Genomic DNA, 14,953 nt, shown 5'->3' with positions numbered 1-14,953 from the left:
TGGAGTCTTTAGGGCATGAGTAGTTCTAACTAGCCAGTTTTTGGAGTAACTGTGAATGTTAACAGAATTTTGTCCAAAATGACTATAATTTCCTTTCAGTATTTTATAATACATTTTCTACTATCTTAAAGACAGTACTTGAACAAAATTTAAACTTGCCACTGTCTCCTGTTTTATAATCGATGAAAGCACTCAGCCCCACTTGAGATGAGTATAACTTTTGCCTTTATATGTAGAGACCATCAGCCCTGAGAATTTGATATTTTATGGTCTCATAATTTAATTTTTTTAAATTTTTTTTGTTTAAAAACCTTGAAAGGTTTGTTGTCTTGTTTGCCTCTTGTGTCTTTTTCAGAATATCTTTCTTAACAGTCCCTATTTTTAGTTTAATTTTTCACTTCAGTTTTGCTAAGGCTGTAAATTGGCAATCATGTTTAGTGGAGTTTTAGGAATCAGTACACTGATTTAAGGACCTTACAGGCTTTCACCATAAGCCCTAACATCAACAACATCCCATCGTTTTGGTTAGCTCACTGCCTCGTTCTTGGCTATGGTCCAGAGAGGTCAGAAATTACTGATTCCTGCGCAACCTGAATTTCGTCAGATGTGAAAAGGGATATTTAAAATGAAAATGGAATGTATTTAGATATAGCCACTTTTTATTTTCCAGTTTTTCAAAATTATATGTTTCCTTTAGGGTGAGTCAGATGTCATTATTTTCAAGATCCATTCAGAATGATAAATTGGATACAATTGCGAGGTTAATTATTTCAATGTTTGAAGATAGCTGTGCTTTTTTTGTCATCTGAGATTTTGGGCCCTCTGAAAAACTACCAGTTGGCAAGCCCTCTGCTGTGGCATCACAAATGAAACCTTTGCCATTGTACTTGTCATTCTTGCCCTATTTTGTGTTAAAAAAAAAAAAATATATATATATATATATATATATACACACACACACTAGGATTAACATTTATCTTAACTCTTAATGCAATTTTCTTTCATTTGCTGTCATTTTCCTAAAATAAAGAGTAATGAAAATTTAATTTGGGAAGACATAACATAATACTAATCAAATATTGTCTATATAACCTATATATCAATCAGATCATTCCTGATTTTATCTTATGAGTTGGAATTTTAACCTCTTACATGTTTGAACAATTGTTATTAGAACAATTGTTAGAGAACAGATTTCCTATTGCCAGAACCTTCAGAGAGAGAGAGAGAGAGAGAATGTGTGCATGTCCACAAGCTTAAAATTTTACGTCAGTGTTTTAAAATGTTTCTTGACCATGGGATATTAATTCTGAGCGGCATTATGAGCAGTAAAAAGTAAAACCCTGATAGTTTCCTGGATTAGACCTATTAGAGTTGTTTAGATAACACACTTCGAATTACTTCCTCTCAGGAAACACTGAAACTGGAAATGTTAACCAGACACACATACGGAAGCACTTAGACAGAATGCATTGTTTCTTTTGCTATTAAAAAAAGAGGAAAGAAATTATGCAAATAAATTACATCTGTAGAAACCTGAGGAGACGATTTGGCTCTACTGCTAAGGAAAGAGCAGTTATTTATGAGATTTTTCATCTGTCACTGGCAGTGACCGCAAAATTTGGTCAGTACGTTAGTTTTATAATTTATTCAGGGCTAATTGTTAGCATTAATAATGACTTCAGAGTTGGAAGCATGGGATTGCAGATTGTTCTCACGTATGTTACGCATTTTTATGTATGAGAGTAGGAGTAAGTTACTTAAGAAGTATACACCTACACGAAAATGTAGACAAAACTGTTGAATGTGCCCAGATAGTGACATTTAGTAAGGATAACTTTGATCTGCTTATTCTGTATGTGTACTGTCTGATATGAGTCTCAAAAACTGGTGAACATTATCTTTCAGTTCATTTGCTGTGCAGTACTTCACTAGACTTATTTCTTAATTCTGGAAGGTGTATGTTTATAAAGATAAATTAGGAAAAATTTAGTAAATATTGATTTAAACAGATAGAAACGTATTTTTTAGTTTCCAGATCCCTGTCTGCATCTTCATCCCTGTCTCCATCCCTGTCTCCATCTTTATTCAAATGGGTGACTCGCCAAGTTTTTCACAAAGTTCTAATAAAAAGGAAGTATAACAGTGCAGCTGAGAGTTTTGCAGACTAGACTATTCTAAAATGGTATATTTTGAATTATTTCCGTATGTTCACATCCTTTGGGGTATAATTGTAATGATATTTCAGGCTCTATTCTGGCATTAAGTTTTATTCTGGGATAACATAGTCAATAAAAACATGAACAGTATTCAGTACAGAGAGAAGGATAATGCTTGGAAGTAGTGGTTTGGGCTTGAACACAGTAGGAAACGAAAACTTAGAAATCCATGTGAAAATACAGAGATGTGAAAGGCAATGTGAAACAATTTAAAGAAGTAAAATGGTTTGTTAATAAAAATAATAGGGTAACGATGGCCTCCATTTATTGAGAGCCTACCATGTGCCAAGCACTGTAAGCATTTGTTTACATACATTCACTTAGCCTGCAAAATAGATGGTGGTGTTCCATTTTATAGGTGAGGAACCTAAGGCTCAAAAAACTAAAAGCAAAGGCCGGGCGCGGTGGCTCAAGCCTGTAATCCCAGCACTTTGGGAGGCCGAGACGGGTGGATCACAAGGTCAGGAGATCGAGACCATCCTGGCTAACCCGGTGAAACCCCGTCTCTACTAAAAAATACAAAAAACTAGCCGGGTGAGGTGGCAGGCACCTGTAATCCCAGCTACTCGGGAGGCTGAGGCAGGAGAATGGCGTAAACCCGGGAGGCGGAGCTTGCAGTGAGCTGAGATCCGGCCACTGCACTCTAGCCTGGGCGACAGAGCGAGACTCCGTCTCAACAAAAACAAAAAAAAACAAAAAAAAAACAAAAAAAAAAACTAAAAGCATTTTGTCTGTGGTCACTACACTGTAAAGGCAAGATTCAAACTCAGCTTGTAGTTTAGCTAATAGTATTGTGCCTGTCAGTTTCCAAAGGCCATGGTTCTTTTCATCCATCTATACCCAGTATCAGCAAACTTTTACTGTAAAGGAACAGAGAGCGTGTATTTTAGAGTTTGCAAGCTGTACAGTCACTGTTGCAGCTACTCAGCACTGCCATCATAGTGTATAAACAGCTATAGACTATTTATAAATGAATGGGTGTGGCAGTGTCCCAATAAAACTTTATTTACAGAACCAAGTCGTGGGCTAGGTTTGGACTATGGGTAGTAGTTTACTGACCTTTGATCTATATTTTTATAAGTTTAACTAGATGCTGGTTGCAAGTAAAAGCCTTAGGGATAAACCAAAAGCTAAAATTGATAGCAGATGATTCTTGGTGACCTAAGTCAAGAGATAAAATAACTGAAACCAGGACCCAGGCAAAGCAGCCTGTTCCTCTAGTCCCAGCCACTTGGGAGGCTGAGGCAGGAGGATCACTTGAGCCCAGAAATTGAAATACAGCTTGAGCAGCATAGCAAGACCCAGTCTCTTAAAAAAAAAAAAAAAAGCCGAGAAAAAAAAATAATAATAACTGAAAACTTGAAACTGCAGGTCCTATGGAAAAGGAAAGCCCTTGTATGTGTCAAGCACTGTCATTTACACATGATATATTAGCTCTAAACAAACAAAAACCCTAAGCTATATTCTTCAAAACTGTCAAAGCCTTAGAAACAAAGCCAAGAAATTCACAGATTAGAGGACTAGAGGCGATGTAGTATCCTGGCTTGATCCTGGGATATCAAAATGACACTCATGGGAAAAAACTGGTGAAATCCAAATAAAACTTGTACTTTATGTAACAGTATTGTACTAATGTAAATTTCTTAGTTTTGATAAACATGCCATGGTCACATAAGATGTTAACAGAAGCTAAGTAAAGGGTATACAGGAACTTTCTGTACTGCCTTTGTAACTTTTCTGCAAATCTGAAATTATTCCAAATAAAAAGCCGCCTGGGCGCGGTGGCTCATGCCTATAATCCCAGCACTTTGGGAGGCTGAGGCGGGCGGATCACAAGGTCAGGAGTTCAAGACCACCCTAGCCAATATGGTGAGACCCTATCTCTACTAAAAATACAAAAATTAGCTGAGCATGGTGGCACGTGCCTGTAGTCACAGCTGCTTGGGAAGCTGAGGCAGGAGAATCACATGAGCCCAGGAGGTGGAAGTTGCAGTGAGCCAAGATCACACCATTGCACTCCAGCCTGGGCGACAGAGTGAAACTCCATCTCAAAAAAAAAAAAAAAAAAGGTAAAATTTATTTAACTTCCTAGGCTTGAATTTAGATCCCTAACATCTATGTTAGAACCAGATGAATACTGAAGTACTAAAAGTAAACACAGTTAGGTTGAGATCTTGTTAAAAAAAAATAATAGCAATACTTATCTGAATCATCCAAAATGGACTCTAAGCCTTAGCAGCATATATTCCCGTTAAAACAATATTGTGCTGTCATTTCTGTACTTATAATGTCTCCTACAGAGAAATTCACTTCACTATGGAAACAACAAAGCTGTTTGTTTTTTATAGTACTAATGTTGATTGACAAATTACTTGTTCCAAAGATTAAAATTATACAGAGATGACCTAGAATAGAAGGTAAGAAATTATTTACAAAGGTTGCTTTTCCTAGTTTTCTAAACACATATTGCTGATCGCCACTCAGTATGTGGTATGAATATTGTCAGTTACTTTACCCAGACATTTTTATTAACGTGAGAAAAAAATTCAAGCTTAGGTTTAATGTAAGCCTGATACCAAAACCTGATAAAACATACATAGTAAAACTGTAGGCCAGTCTTATCTGTGACAAAGATGACCACATCATAGATCAGGTACTATCAGAGAATTATACAATATTTCTTAAGTGTACTATGATCATGTAGAGATTATTTCAAGCATGTAGAATTATTTAAATATTTGGGAATCTATTATATCATCAGTGTATTAGAGAAGTGAAAAATGAACATATGGGCCAGGCATGGTGGCTCACTCCTGTAATCCCAGCTACTCAGGAGGCTGAGGCAGTAGAATTGCTTGAACCCAGGAGGCAGAGGTTGCAGTGAGCCAAGATGATGCCACTGCACTCCAGCCTGTGTGACAGAGCAAGACTCCATCTCAAAAACAAAACAACAACAACAACAAAAATAAACATATGACCATCTTAATTGGATATAGAATCAACATTTTATTAAAACTTTTAAAAATTTTATTTGTAGAAACTTTTAGAAAACTAGTATTGGAAAGACATTACTTACATGATAAACAATATCTTAAACAAACTTCTCATATTTTTATATTAAAACACTGACAATATTCTCATTAAAATCTGAAACACTAAAATGCTCACTGTCACCACCACCACTCTGTTATGAGAGAGAATGGATGAAAATTGAAAGGATAAGGATAAATTTTTCATCATTTGTGTAAGATATAATCACCTAATCCCAAGAGAAGTAACTGAAAAAAAGAACTATTACAGTAAGACACTGGGCATGCAGAATAGCAGTAAAACGTATTCAACAACTATGACTCAACAGCAGTGTCCAGGGGTTGATAATGCAGGCAGAATTAAATACTAATAAGGGAAATAAAAGATCTGAATAAATGATGAGAATTATGTGCCTCTTTGGAAATGCTATTACAATGATGTCACTTCTTGCCAAAACACCATATAGATTTAATGTACTACAATAAAATTATCATTACAAACCATAGACAAAATGATTCTAAAGTTTATGTGGAAAAGCCACATTTTTCAACCTTTCATTTTTAAATTATTTCAGTTCTAAAGAATTGTTGCAAGAATAAAAAGAGGACACCCTATCACTTTACCCAGATTCACCAACTTTTGTCCTTTTAGCACATTTGTTTTACCCGTTTCCCCAGTCTCCACCCATATACACATACACATATGCGTAATATAACTTACCTTTTTCTGAATGCATTATGTCCCCTACCCCTTAATTCATTAGTGTATATTTCCTAAGAATAAGGGTTTTTTCTTATGTAAACACAGTATATTCAGGAACATTAGCAGTGATAACAATACTTTTATTTATAACAATACTTTTATTTATAGTCCTGATTCCAAGTTGGCCGGATGTCCCAAAAGTGTACTTTATTGCTTTACTTTTCACTTCTCTTTATTTCATGTTAATCTGGAACAGTTATTCAGCCTTTCTTTGTCTTTTCTGGCATGGACATTTTGTTAAGAATATACACCAGGTATTTTATAGAATATTTGTCAGTTTGGGTTTGTCTGATATTTCCTCATGATGAGATTTCCATAATAGTTTTGGCTAGAATGGTACATAAGCAAGGTCATGAACTTCTCAGGAAGTCACATTCAGAGGTAGAGGATGTCAGTATGCCTCTCTTTGGTGATACTAAATTTGATAACCTGGTCAAGGTACTGTCCAAGGTATATTCTCCACTGTATAGTTACTTTTTTTCCCTTGCAGTGAATAAGCATTCTGGGAAAAGACACTAAGACCATGCATATAACCTCCTTAATCAAACTCCTATAAATTTGGCATCTATTGATGATTCTTATATAAAATGATTTTTTACTATAATAAAGTTATAATAGTAGAAAGTATAATAGTAATAAATAATGAAGTAAATAATAAGTTGCAAAATTATGATTTTCCAGTCTTCCTTGTTTGTCATCTTTTTGCTATCAGCATGGACTTAGGTGTTCCTGTTTTATTCAATAGATTATAATTCATTGTGGTCTTTATTTATTGTGATGCTCAAATTGTCCCAGATTTTAGCAGTAGGAGCTCATTTAGGCTGGTTGCTGTGTCTTTTTGGCATGTTCTCATCGTCTTATGAGCACCTTACTTTCTGGCATGACAAAATGTTCCAAGCACACCTTGTACCATTTCTGCCCTACCCTTGGAATTCATAATTTCTCCAGGGAGCCCTGGTTCGTTTTAGTGGGGAATGATTTGGGCGGTTTCTGGTTGCTTGGAAAGGAAAAAACTAAGATATACGTTTGTGTGTCTCTGTGTGTGTGTGTTTGTGTGTGTGTGTTTATGTGTGTCTGTGTGTATAACTGCTGAAAAGTGTGAGTTAATATGGATACCTCTAATTTCAATCCAAACCCCAAGGAGTTCTGTCTTGCCTTTCTTGCTCTTCATTCCATGTTTCTGTCTCATTCCAAAATGAAATCTCTGTACTCCCAAGACATCAATATATTTACCCATTCATTCAATCTTACAATACACATACATTTGATTCAGAGTTGTTCTACCCATATCCCTATGAAAAACAAATCTACCAAAAGGATCAGAGTATTTATTGGTGTTTTTTCCCTACTGGCATTATATGGTCAAAGTGTATTAGTCCGTTCTCACACTTCTATAAAGAACTGCTCAAGATTGGGTAATTTATAAAGGAAACAGATTTAATTGACTTACAGTTCTGCATGGCTGGGGAGGCCTCCGGAAACTTACACTCATGGAGAAAGGTACCTCTTCACAGGGTGACAGGAGAAAGAATGAGTGCCCAGCAATGTGGCAAGCCCCTTATAAAACCATGATATCTCGTGAGAACTCACTATCATGAGAACTCACTCGCACGAGAACAACTTGGAGGAAACTGCCCCCATGATTCAATTATCTTCACCTGGATTATTACAATTCAAGGTGAGATTTGGTTGGGGTCACAACCAAACCATATCAGACAACATTCCAAAGCTACTTGGATTATTTCTCTTTCCCCAGAGTGGTTATTTTGTTGATTTAAAAAACGGTTGAATTTTACATTTGTTTCCATTTGCACTCAGTTTTAAAATAACTTAAATTTACAAGAAAAAAACCCACCAAAAAGTGGGTGAAGGATATGAACAAACACTTCTCAAAAGAAGGCATTTATGCGGCCAACAAACATAAGAAAAAAAAAGCTCATCATCACTGGTCATTAGAGAAATGCAAATCAAAACCACAATGAGATACCATCTCACGCCAGTTAGAATGGCAGTCATTTAAAAGTCAGGAAACAACAGATGCTGGAAAGGGTGTGGAGAAATAGGAATGCTTTTACACTGTTGGTGGGAGTGTAAATTAGCTCAAACATTGTGGAAGACAGTGTGGCGATTACTCAAGGATCTAGAAACAGAAATACCATTGGACCCAGCAATCCCTTTACTGGATATATACCCAAAGGATTATAAATCATTCTACTATAAAGAGAGATTTATTTTGCAGCACTGTTCACAATAGCAAAAACTTGGAACCAACCCAAATGCCCATCAGTGATAGACTGGATAAATGCGGCACATATATACCATGGAATACTATGCAGCCACAAAAAAGGATGAGTTCATGTCCTTTGGAGAGACGTGGATGAAGCTGGAAACCATCATTCTCAGCAAATTAACACAGGAACAGAAAACCAAACACTGCATGTCCTCACTCATAAGTGGGAGTTAACAATGAGATCACATGGACACAAGGGGGAACATCACACACTGGGGCCTGTTGGAGGGGGGTGTCTAAGGGAGAGAAGATAACATTAGGAGAAATACTTAATGTAGATGATGGGTTGATGGGTGCCACAAACCACCATGAAACACATGTATACCTATGTAACAAACCTGAACGTTCTGCACACATATCCCAGAACTTACAATTAAAAAAAAATTCTTGTTGACCTAATTTTTAAAATATGTAGCACAGTAGCATACATCCTTGAAGTCAAAACTCTGTGGCAAGGTATACTCAGAAAGGTTTCATTTCCTCCCTTGTCCCTAGCTCCAGTAAGTAACCAGTTACATTGTTTTCTGTTTTTCCTTGTGCTTGTTTTTGTTTTTGTTTTGTAACAAAAATAAACAGAAAATGTATATACTAATTTTTCCTTTCTTCTTAAACAAAAAAAAAAGTATACTGTATAAACTTTTTTTGCACTTTGCTTTTTTTTATTTAACAATATATTCTTGAAAGTAATTTCATATCCATTCCTTGGATTCATTATTCTCATTGTCTTTTGCATAGTACCAGGAAGTGTGTGTACCATAGTTTATTCAGTCAGCCTCCTATATTTGAGCATTTAGATGAGTTCCAATATTTTGCAAAGACAAATAATGCTGCAATGAATAACCTTATACATGTGTACTTTCATATTGTTGGAGGAATATCTTCAGGGTAAATTCCTAGATGTAGATTGCTGGATAGAGGGATAAATGCATATGTCATTTGGCTTGATATTGCCAAATTCCCCACCACACAGGTTGTATCATGCTGTATTCTCACCAGCTATGGACAAGGATCCTTTTTACCCCATAGCCTTACCAACTGAGTGTGATGTCAAGCTTCTGAATTTTTAATCAATGTGTTAGGTGAGAAATGGTATCTTAGTATAATTTTAATTGGCATTTCTCTTATAAGGAGAGAAGTTCAACATATTTTCATAGGTTTGAAAGCCGTTGTACATCTTGTTAGTTAATTAATTTTTCGTATATTTTGCCTATTTTTCTACAACATTTTTGTTTTTGTTTTTGTTTTTTTGTTTTTTTCTTTTTTTTCAGACAGAGTCTCGCTTTGTCACCCAGTCTGCAATAATGCAGTGGCGCAATCTCGGCTCACTGCAGTCTCCGCGTCCTAGGTTCAAGCGATTCTCCTGCCTCAGCCTCCCAAGTAGCTGGGACTACAGTCGCGTGCCACCATGCCCTGCTAATTTTTTTGCATTTTTAAGAGAGACAGGTTTCACTGCATTAGCCAGGATGTTCTCAGGTCCTTACTTTTAAAAAGCTACTTGTATATTAGAGATATTAGCTCTTTATCTGTGATATGTTTTGCAAATATTTCAGTCTGTCCTTTGACTTTTGACTTTATTTCTCTTGTTTTCTGCCATCCACATACTTTTTGAGTCAGAATAAACACAATTCAGGGCTTTTGTTATCAGATCTGAAAATGTAAGATGAAGACAAATTAAAAACAATATAGTTAAAGTGGGAAAATAGAAAGGTCACTAAGATAAATGGCCCCCAAATAAATGCAAATATGGGTATATATTTGAATGTATTTTATGAACTTAGTATATAATACTTTATATATTTTACATTTATGATACAAAAGTATATAATATTAGTATACAATAAAAGTGACACTTCAAATTAGTGATGAAAGGGATGGCTATTTAGGAAGTGTACTCAACACTCAGTTAATTTACACACACACACACACACACACACACACACACACACACACGCAAACCTACCTTAAATAATCCACCAGAGTAAATAGAGTTACGTTCCCTGTTGGGTTCGGATTTTTAAAAAAATAGAGCTATATAGCAAAGTATTAAAAGAAAACACTGGCAATTATACCAGCATTTCTCAACCTCAGCACCACTGAGATTTTTGCACTGGCTAATTCTTTGCTGTGGGGAGCTGTCCTGAGCGTTATAGCATATTGAGCAGCTTCCCTGGCCTCTATCCACTAGATGCAAACAGCAGCTTCCCCAGTCGTGGCAATCAAAACTGTCTCCAAACATTGCCCCCTAGTGGGTACAATCACTCCTGGTTCAGAATCATGAATCTGTATCATCTTGGCTAGAAACATAGCACCCAAGAATGAAATCACAAAGGAAAATTTTGAAAATATTGACTACATTTTAAAAAAGACAACTTTAATAGTTAAGCTATAAAATTGCCATTCAAACAACAAATGGAAAAATGCATAGCATAAATTACATTTTCATTTACATAAAAAATCAGTAAGAGATCTAAATAATTAGATAAATACTGAAAAATGAATATACCAATAAATATATTTAAAATAAAAAATTAATTCAGCATGGATGCTTTATCTCTCATACTGGTAAACATGAAATAAACTTCAGTATGAGTATAGGGAGTCATAATTTCATAAAGTGATAAAAGTATAAATAAGTATAACATTGATGAAAACACAGTGGGCAGTGCATATTAGACCTTTCAAATATATGCATATTAGCCAGGGGTGGTGGCTCACACCTTAGTCTCAGCTACTCGGGAGGCTGAGGTGGAAGGATTCCTTAAGCTTGGGAGGTCAAGGCCGTAGTGAGCTATGATCATGCCACTGCACTCCAGCCTGGGCAGCAAGATCTTGTCTTCAAAAACAAAACAAAACCAAAAAACAAATATATGCATAGCTTTTGTCCCTGCAGTTTTTCTGGTACTTTATCCTAAGGAAATAATTGAGCTGTAAAAAAGTTCATTGCAGTACTATTTATAATTGCTAGACATTGGAAAAAATCCATCTATATTTTTGTTTTAGAGTAGGGAGCTAGTCAAATAATGCACATTCATACAAAATGGAATACATTAGGTTAGTATTACTATTGATGAAGTATATGCCCTGGGGAAATGGATACAGTTAGAAACTCAGGTAACAGAATTGTGTATATATGTATCTGTTTGTATCTCTGAGATAGATGAATCAATTCTATTTCTTTTTTCTATTTATATTTGACAGATTATCTTTAGTGATAAGATAGCATAGAAGTTCATTTTTATATTTGTATTTTTAAATATTTCTTCCAATTAAATAATGGATGTATAATTTTTTAAAAATGGAGAAATACCACATTTTTAAGTTCTTTATCTCAATTTCAAATTTTAAAAATTTAGTAAAATTTTAAAAAGTAAAAAGTTTAAATTTAAATAATAAAAAACAAGGAATTTTCTACATCAGCATTCATGAAAACATTTATAACTAAAAAAGAAAAAAAATTACAATGTCCCTGTTAGTATCCATATGATAGACTACGCTGCATATATAAAGAAAAGAGATGTTTATAAAATTCTAGACTAATATCATCTTGAACAAATAGTAGTTATTGTTAACCACATAAGTATAATAAAAATAAAACCAAGTGTCTAAATTTAGTATTAAAGAAAAGTACAGCATTTTCGTCTGTGTATGTATTTGTGTGGGTCTTAATAGGAAGTTCTTCTTTGCATGAGTAGATCAAAGGAAATGAACCTAAAATGTGCTTTATTATATTGTAGGTTGCTTCAGGTGAATGCAATGAGGACACTGAAGTTTACAACATCACCCTGTGTACTGGGGATGAACTCACTCTAATGGGGCAAGCAGAAATCCTTTATGCAAAGACATTCAAGGAAAAGTCACGACTCAACACAATCTTCAAAAAGATTGGGAAGCTCAATTCCATCAGCAAGCTGGGAAAAGGCAAAATGCCATGCCTCATTTGCATGAATCACCGGACCAACGAAAGCATTAGCCTTCCATTCCAGTGCAAGGGCAGGTTTAGCACCCGAAGTCCCCTGGAACTTCAGATGCAAGAGGGCGAACACACCATCCGCAACATTGTGGAGAAGACCAGGCTTCCTGTGAATGTGACTGTGCCAAGCCCTCCACCGAGAAACCCATACGACCTCCACTTCATCCGGGAGGGGCACCGCTACAAGTTTGTGAACATCCAGACCAAGACGGTGGTGGTTTGCTGTGTGCTGCGGAACAACAAGATCCTCCCCATGCACTTTCCTTTGCACTTGACTGTCCCCAAGTTCAGCCTCCCAGAACACCTGGTGAAGGGAGAGGGATGGCCCGAAACCCTGGTCCATCACTGGCTAGGTATCTGCCAAGAACAGTTCGACATCGATGAGTATTCACGGGCTGTCCGTGATGTGAAAACCGACTGGAATGAGGACTGCAAGAGCCCCAAGAAGGGCCGGTGCTCTGGCCACAACCACGTGCCCAACTCCCTCAGCTACGCCCGCGATGAGCTCACTCAGTCCTTCCACCGACTCTCGGTCTGTGTGTATGGCAACAATCTCCATGGCAACAGCGAGGTGAACCTTCATGGTTGCAGGGACCTGGGGGGAGATTGGGCCCCCTTTCCTCATGACATCCTGCCCTACCAGGACTCTGGAGATAGTGGGAGCGACTACCTTTTCCCAGAAGCTAGTGAAGAATCAGCAGGCCTCCCGGGAAAGTCAGAACTTCCCTATGAAGAGCTGTGGCTGGAGGAAGGCAAGCCCAGCCATCAGCCTCTCACTCGCTCCCTGAGCGAGAAGAGCAGATGTGATCAGTTTAGAGGTTCTGTCCGATCTAAATGTGCAACTTCTCCTCTTCCCATCCCTGGGACTCTGGGAGCAGCAGTGAAATCTTCAGATACTTCCCTACCTCCACCTCCAGTGCCTCCCAAATCTGAAGCCGTAAGTCATTTCTGTTTTTGAATGAGGTGCCAGTCTTACTGTCTCTCTGCTCAGTCATCCACTACTTTATTTTCTTAAAACTCCCCAACTGAAGATTATCAGAGTGAGCAAATTTGTTTAGTTTGGAGTGAGATATACATGCTAGCTTGATTGTTTTGACCGGTTAGAAATTACAGTTTTATTCTGTCTGATGAGAACCTCTTGGAGAGTTTTTAACAGTAGAGTTTTAAACATGACTTTTGCTGCTGCCCGGAGAATGGATTATAGGGAGGAGAGAGGGGAAGGTGGGAGGCAGAGAAGAGGCGACTGCAGTAACGTAGGTGTGAGGTGGTGAGGCCCTAAACCGCGGCAGCTGGTAGTGGCTGGCAGAGAGAGACGACTGCTTTAGACTGTTTCACAGGTAAACCCAACAATATTTACTTGTGAATTAGATGTTGGGCATGAAAGAAAGAGAGCAATCAAAGAAAACGCCTAGATTTTTAACCTGGGCAACAGAATGGATATTATTGTCATTTACTGTGATGGGGAAGACTGAAGGAGGAGTAAATTTATTTGGTGGTGGGAGGGGAAGCAGAGGAAAATCAAGAGGCAGCAGCCTTACTTACAACTCTCTCCTATACCCCTGAAGTTACTTTGAGATCAAAGCATAGTGGATGTGCTAATGTATACACACACACACACACACACACACACACACACCCCAGAACCAGGTGCCAGGCCAGTTCTATTTAACACCTTAAACATAACTCATTCAGAGCTTGATTTTAATGTAAAACTAAAATTTTGGTACAGTTCTGTTTAGAACAAAAGAAAGGGCCCTCTATTTTGACCATGTTCTTCGACTGACAGCCACTCTGAACCTTTGCTATTCATTTTTAATCATTGAATTTCGTTATCCCTGAGGGAGAAAGGGCTACAGGTATTAAGTGTAATTTTATTAATTTATTTGACAATATCTGTTACAGTGGCTTCCTTTTTTCTATCTCTAGAAGAATCCTTTTTAAAAGAATTATATGAATCCCAATATATAGAAGAGTTCAAATCAAAACCTATCTGACCAAAGCACATATTGTGGGGAAGCGGCCTTCCTTGGGTCCCTGCCCACTCTGCCCCTACCAGGTGATCTTAGGATACCTTTCTAGAACCCTGGGGCTGTGCAGAACCCGGTTTTTTAAAACTATAGAATTACTAGGCTAGATGCTAGAAATACAGTCATCAAGAAAACCTGGACTCTAGCCCCTCGTACTTCTCAGTTTTACAGGGAAGGTAACAGATGAAAAGAAATGACTGTTACACAAGTTAAAAGGTGATAAACAATAGGAAGATGAGAGAGAGATAATGTATGGGGAATTCAGAGGCGACAGAGAAACTTCTAGTCGGGGGATGAATGAGAGGAACCTCCGTGGAGATTGTGACATGTTACATGCGTTTAGAAAATGTACCTGAATTGGAAGAGAAATGAGAAAGAGGGACATTCCGGACAGAGCAGCATGAGCAACGAGCTGGAAGCTGGGGCAGCTTTAAGCATGTACGAGGGAAAACAAGGAGTTCTGTGGGGCAGTTGAATAGGGATGGGCAGTGGTGGCTGAAAGGCTGGCACCAGGGCATGGACAGCCCTGGGTGTCAGGCAGCAGTTTGTGCCAGGCTCCATGCCTAGCTGGCCATAAAGAACCCTCATTGCTGCAAAGCTTTCCTAAGAGAGGACCCACTTCTGGCCTTTTGTTGCAGGGCGTGAGAGCTCCCCA

The 14,953-nt window shown here is 37.5% G+C and overlaps 1 protein-coding gene across 5 annotated transcripts in view; it reads left to right on the top strand.

The window, feature by feature from the left end:
- GAREM1 (GRB2 associated regulator of MAPK1 subtype 1) overlaps positions 1 to 14,953 on the top strand; it is a 200,386-nt gene that overhangs the window by 164,751 nt on the left and 20,682 nt on the right. For all 5 annotated transcript variants that reach the window (XM_031658758.1, XM_031658757.1, XM_009192577.4 and 2 more), the window contains exon 4: positions 12,036 to 13,208. In XM_031658758.1, coding sequence (XP_031514618.1) covers positions 12,036 to 13,208 — 1,173 coding nt within the window. The remainder of the gene's footprint in view (positions 1 to 12,035; positions 13,209 to 14,953) is intronic.

The sequence above is a fragment of the Papio anubis genome, chromosome 19 (assembly GCF_008728515.1).
Source record: "Papio anubis isolate 15944 chromosome 19, Panubis1.0, whole genome shotgun sequence".
In the NCBI taxonomy this organism is placed as follows: domain Eukaryota; kingdom Metazoa; phylum Chordata; class Mammalia; order Primates; family Cercopithecidae; genus Papio; species Papio anubis.
Note: the sequence above shows the minus strand (reverse complement) of the source record. Positions and strands in the feature narration are given on the sequence as shown.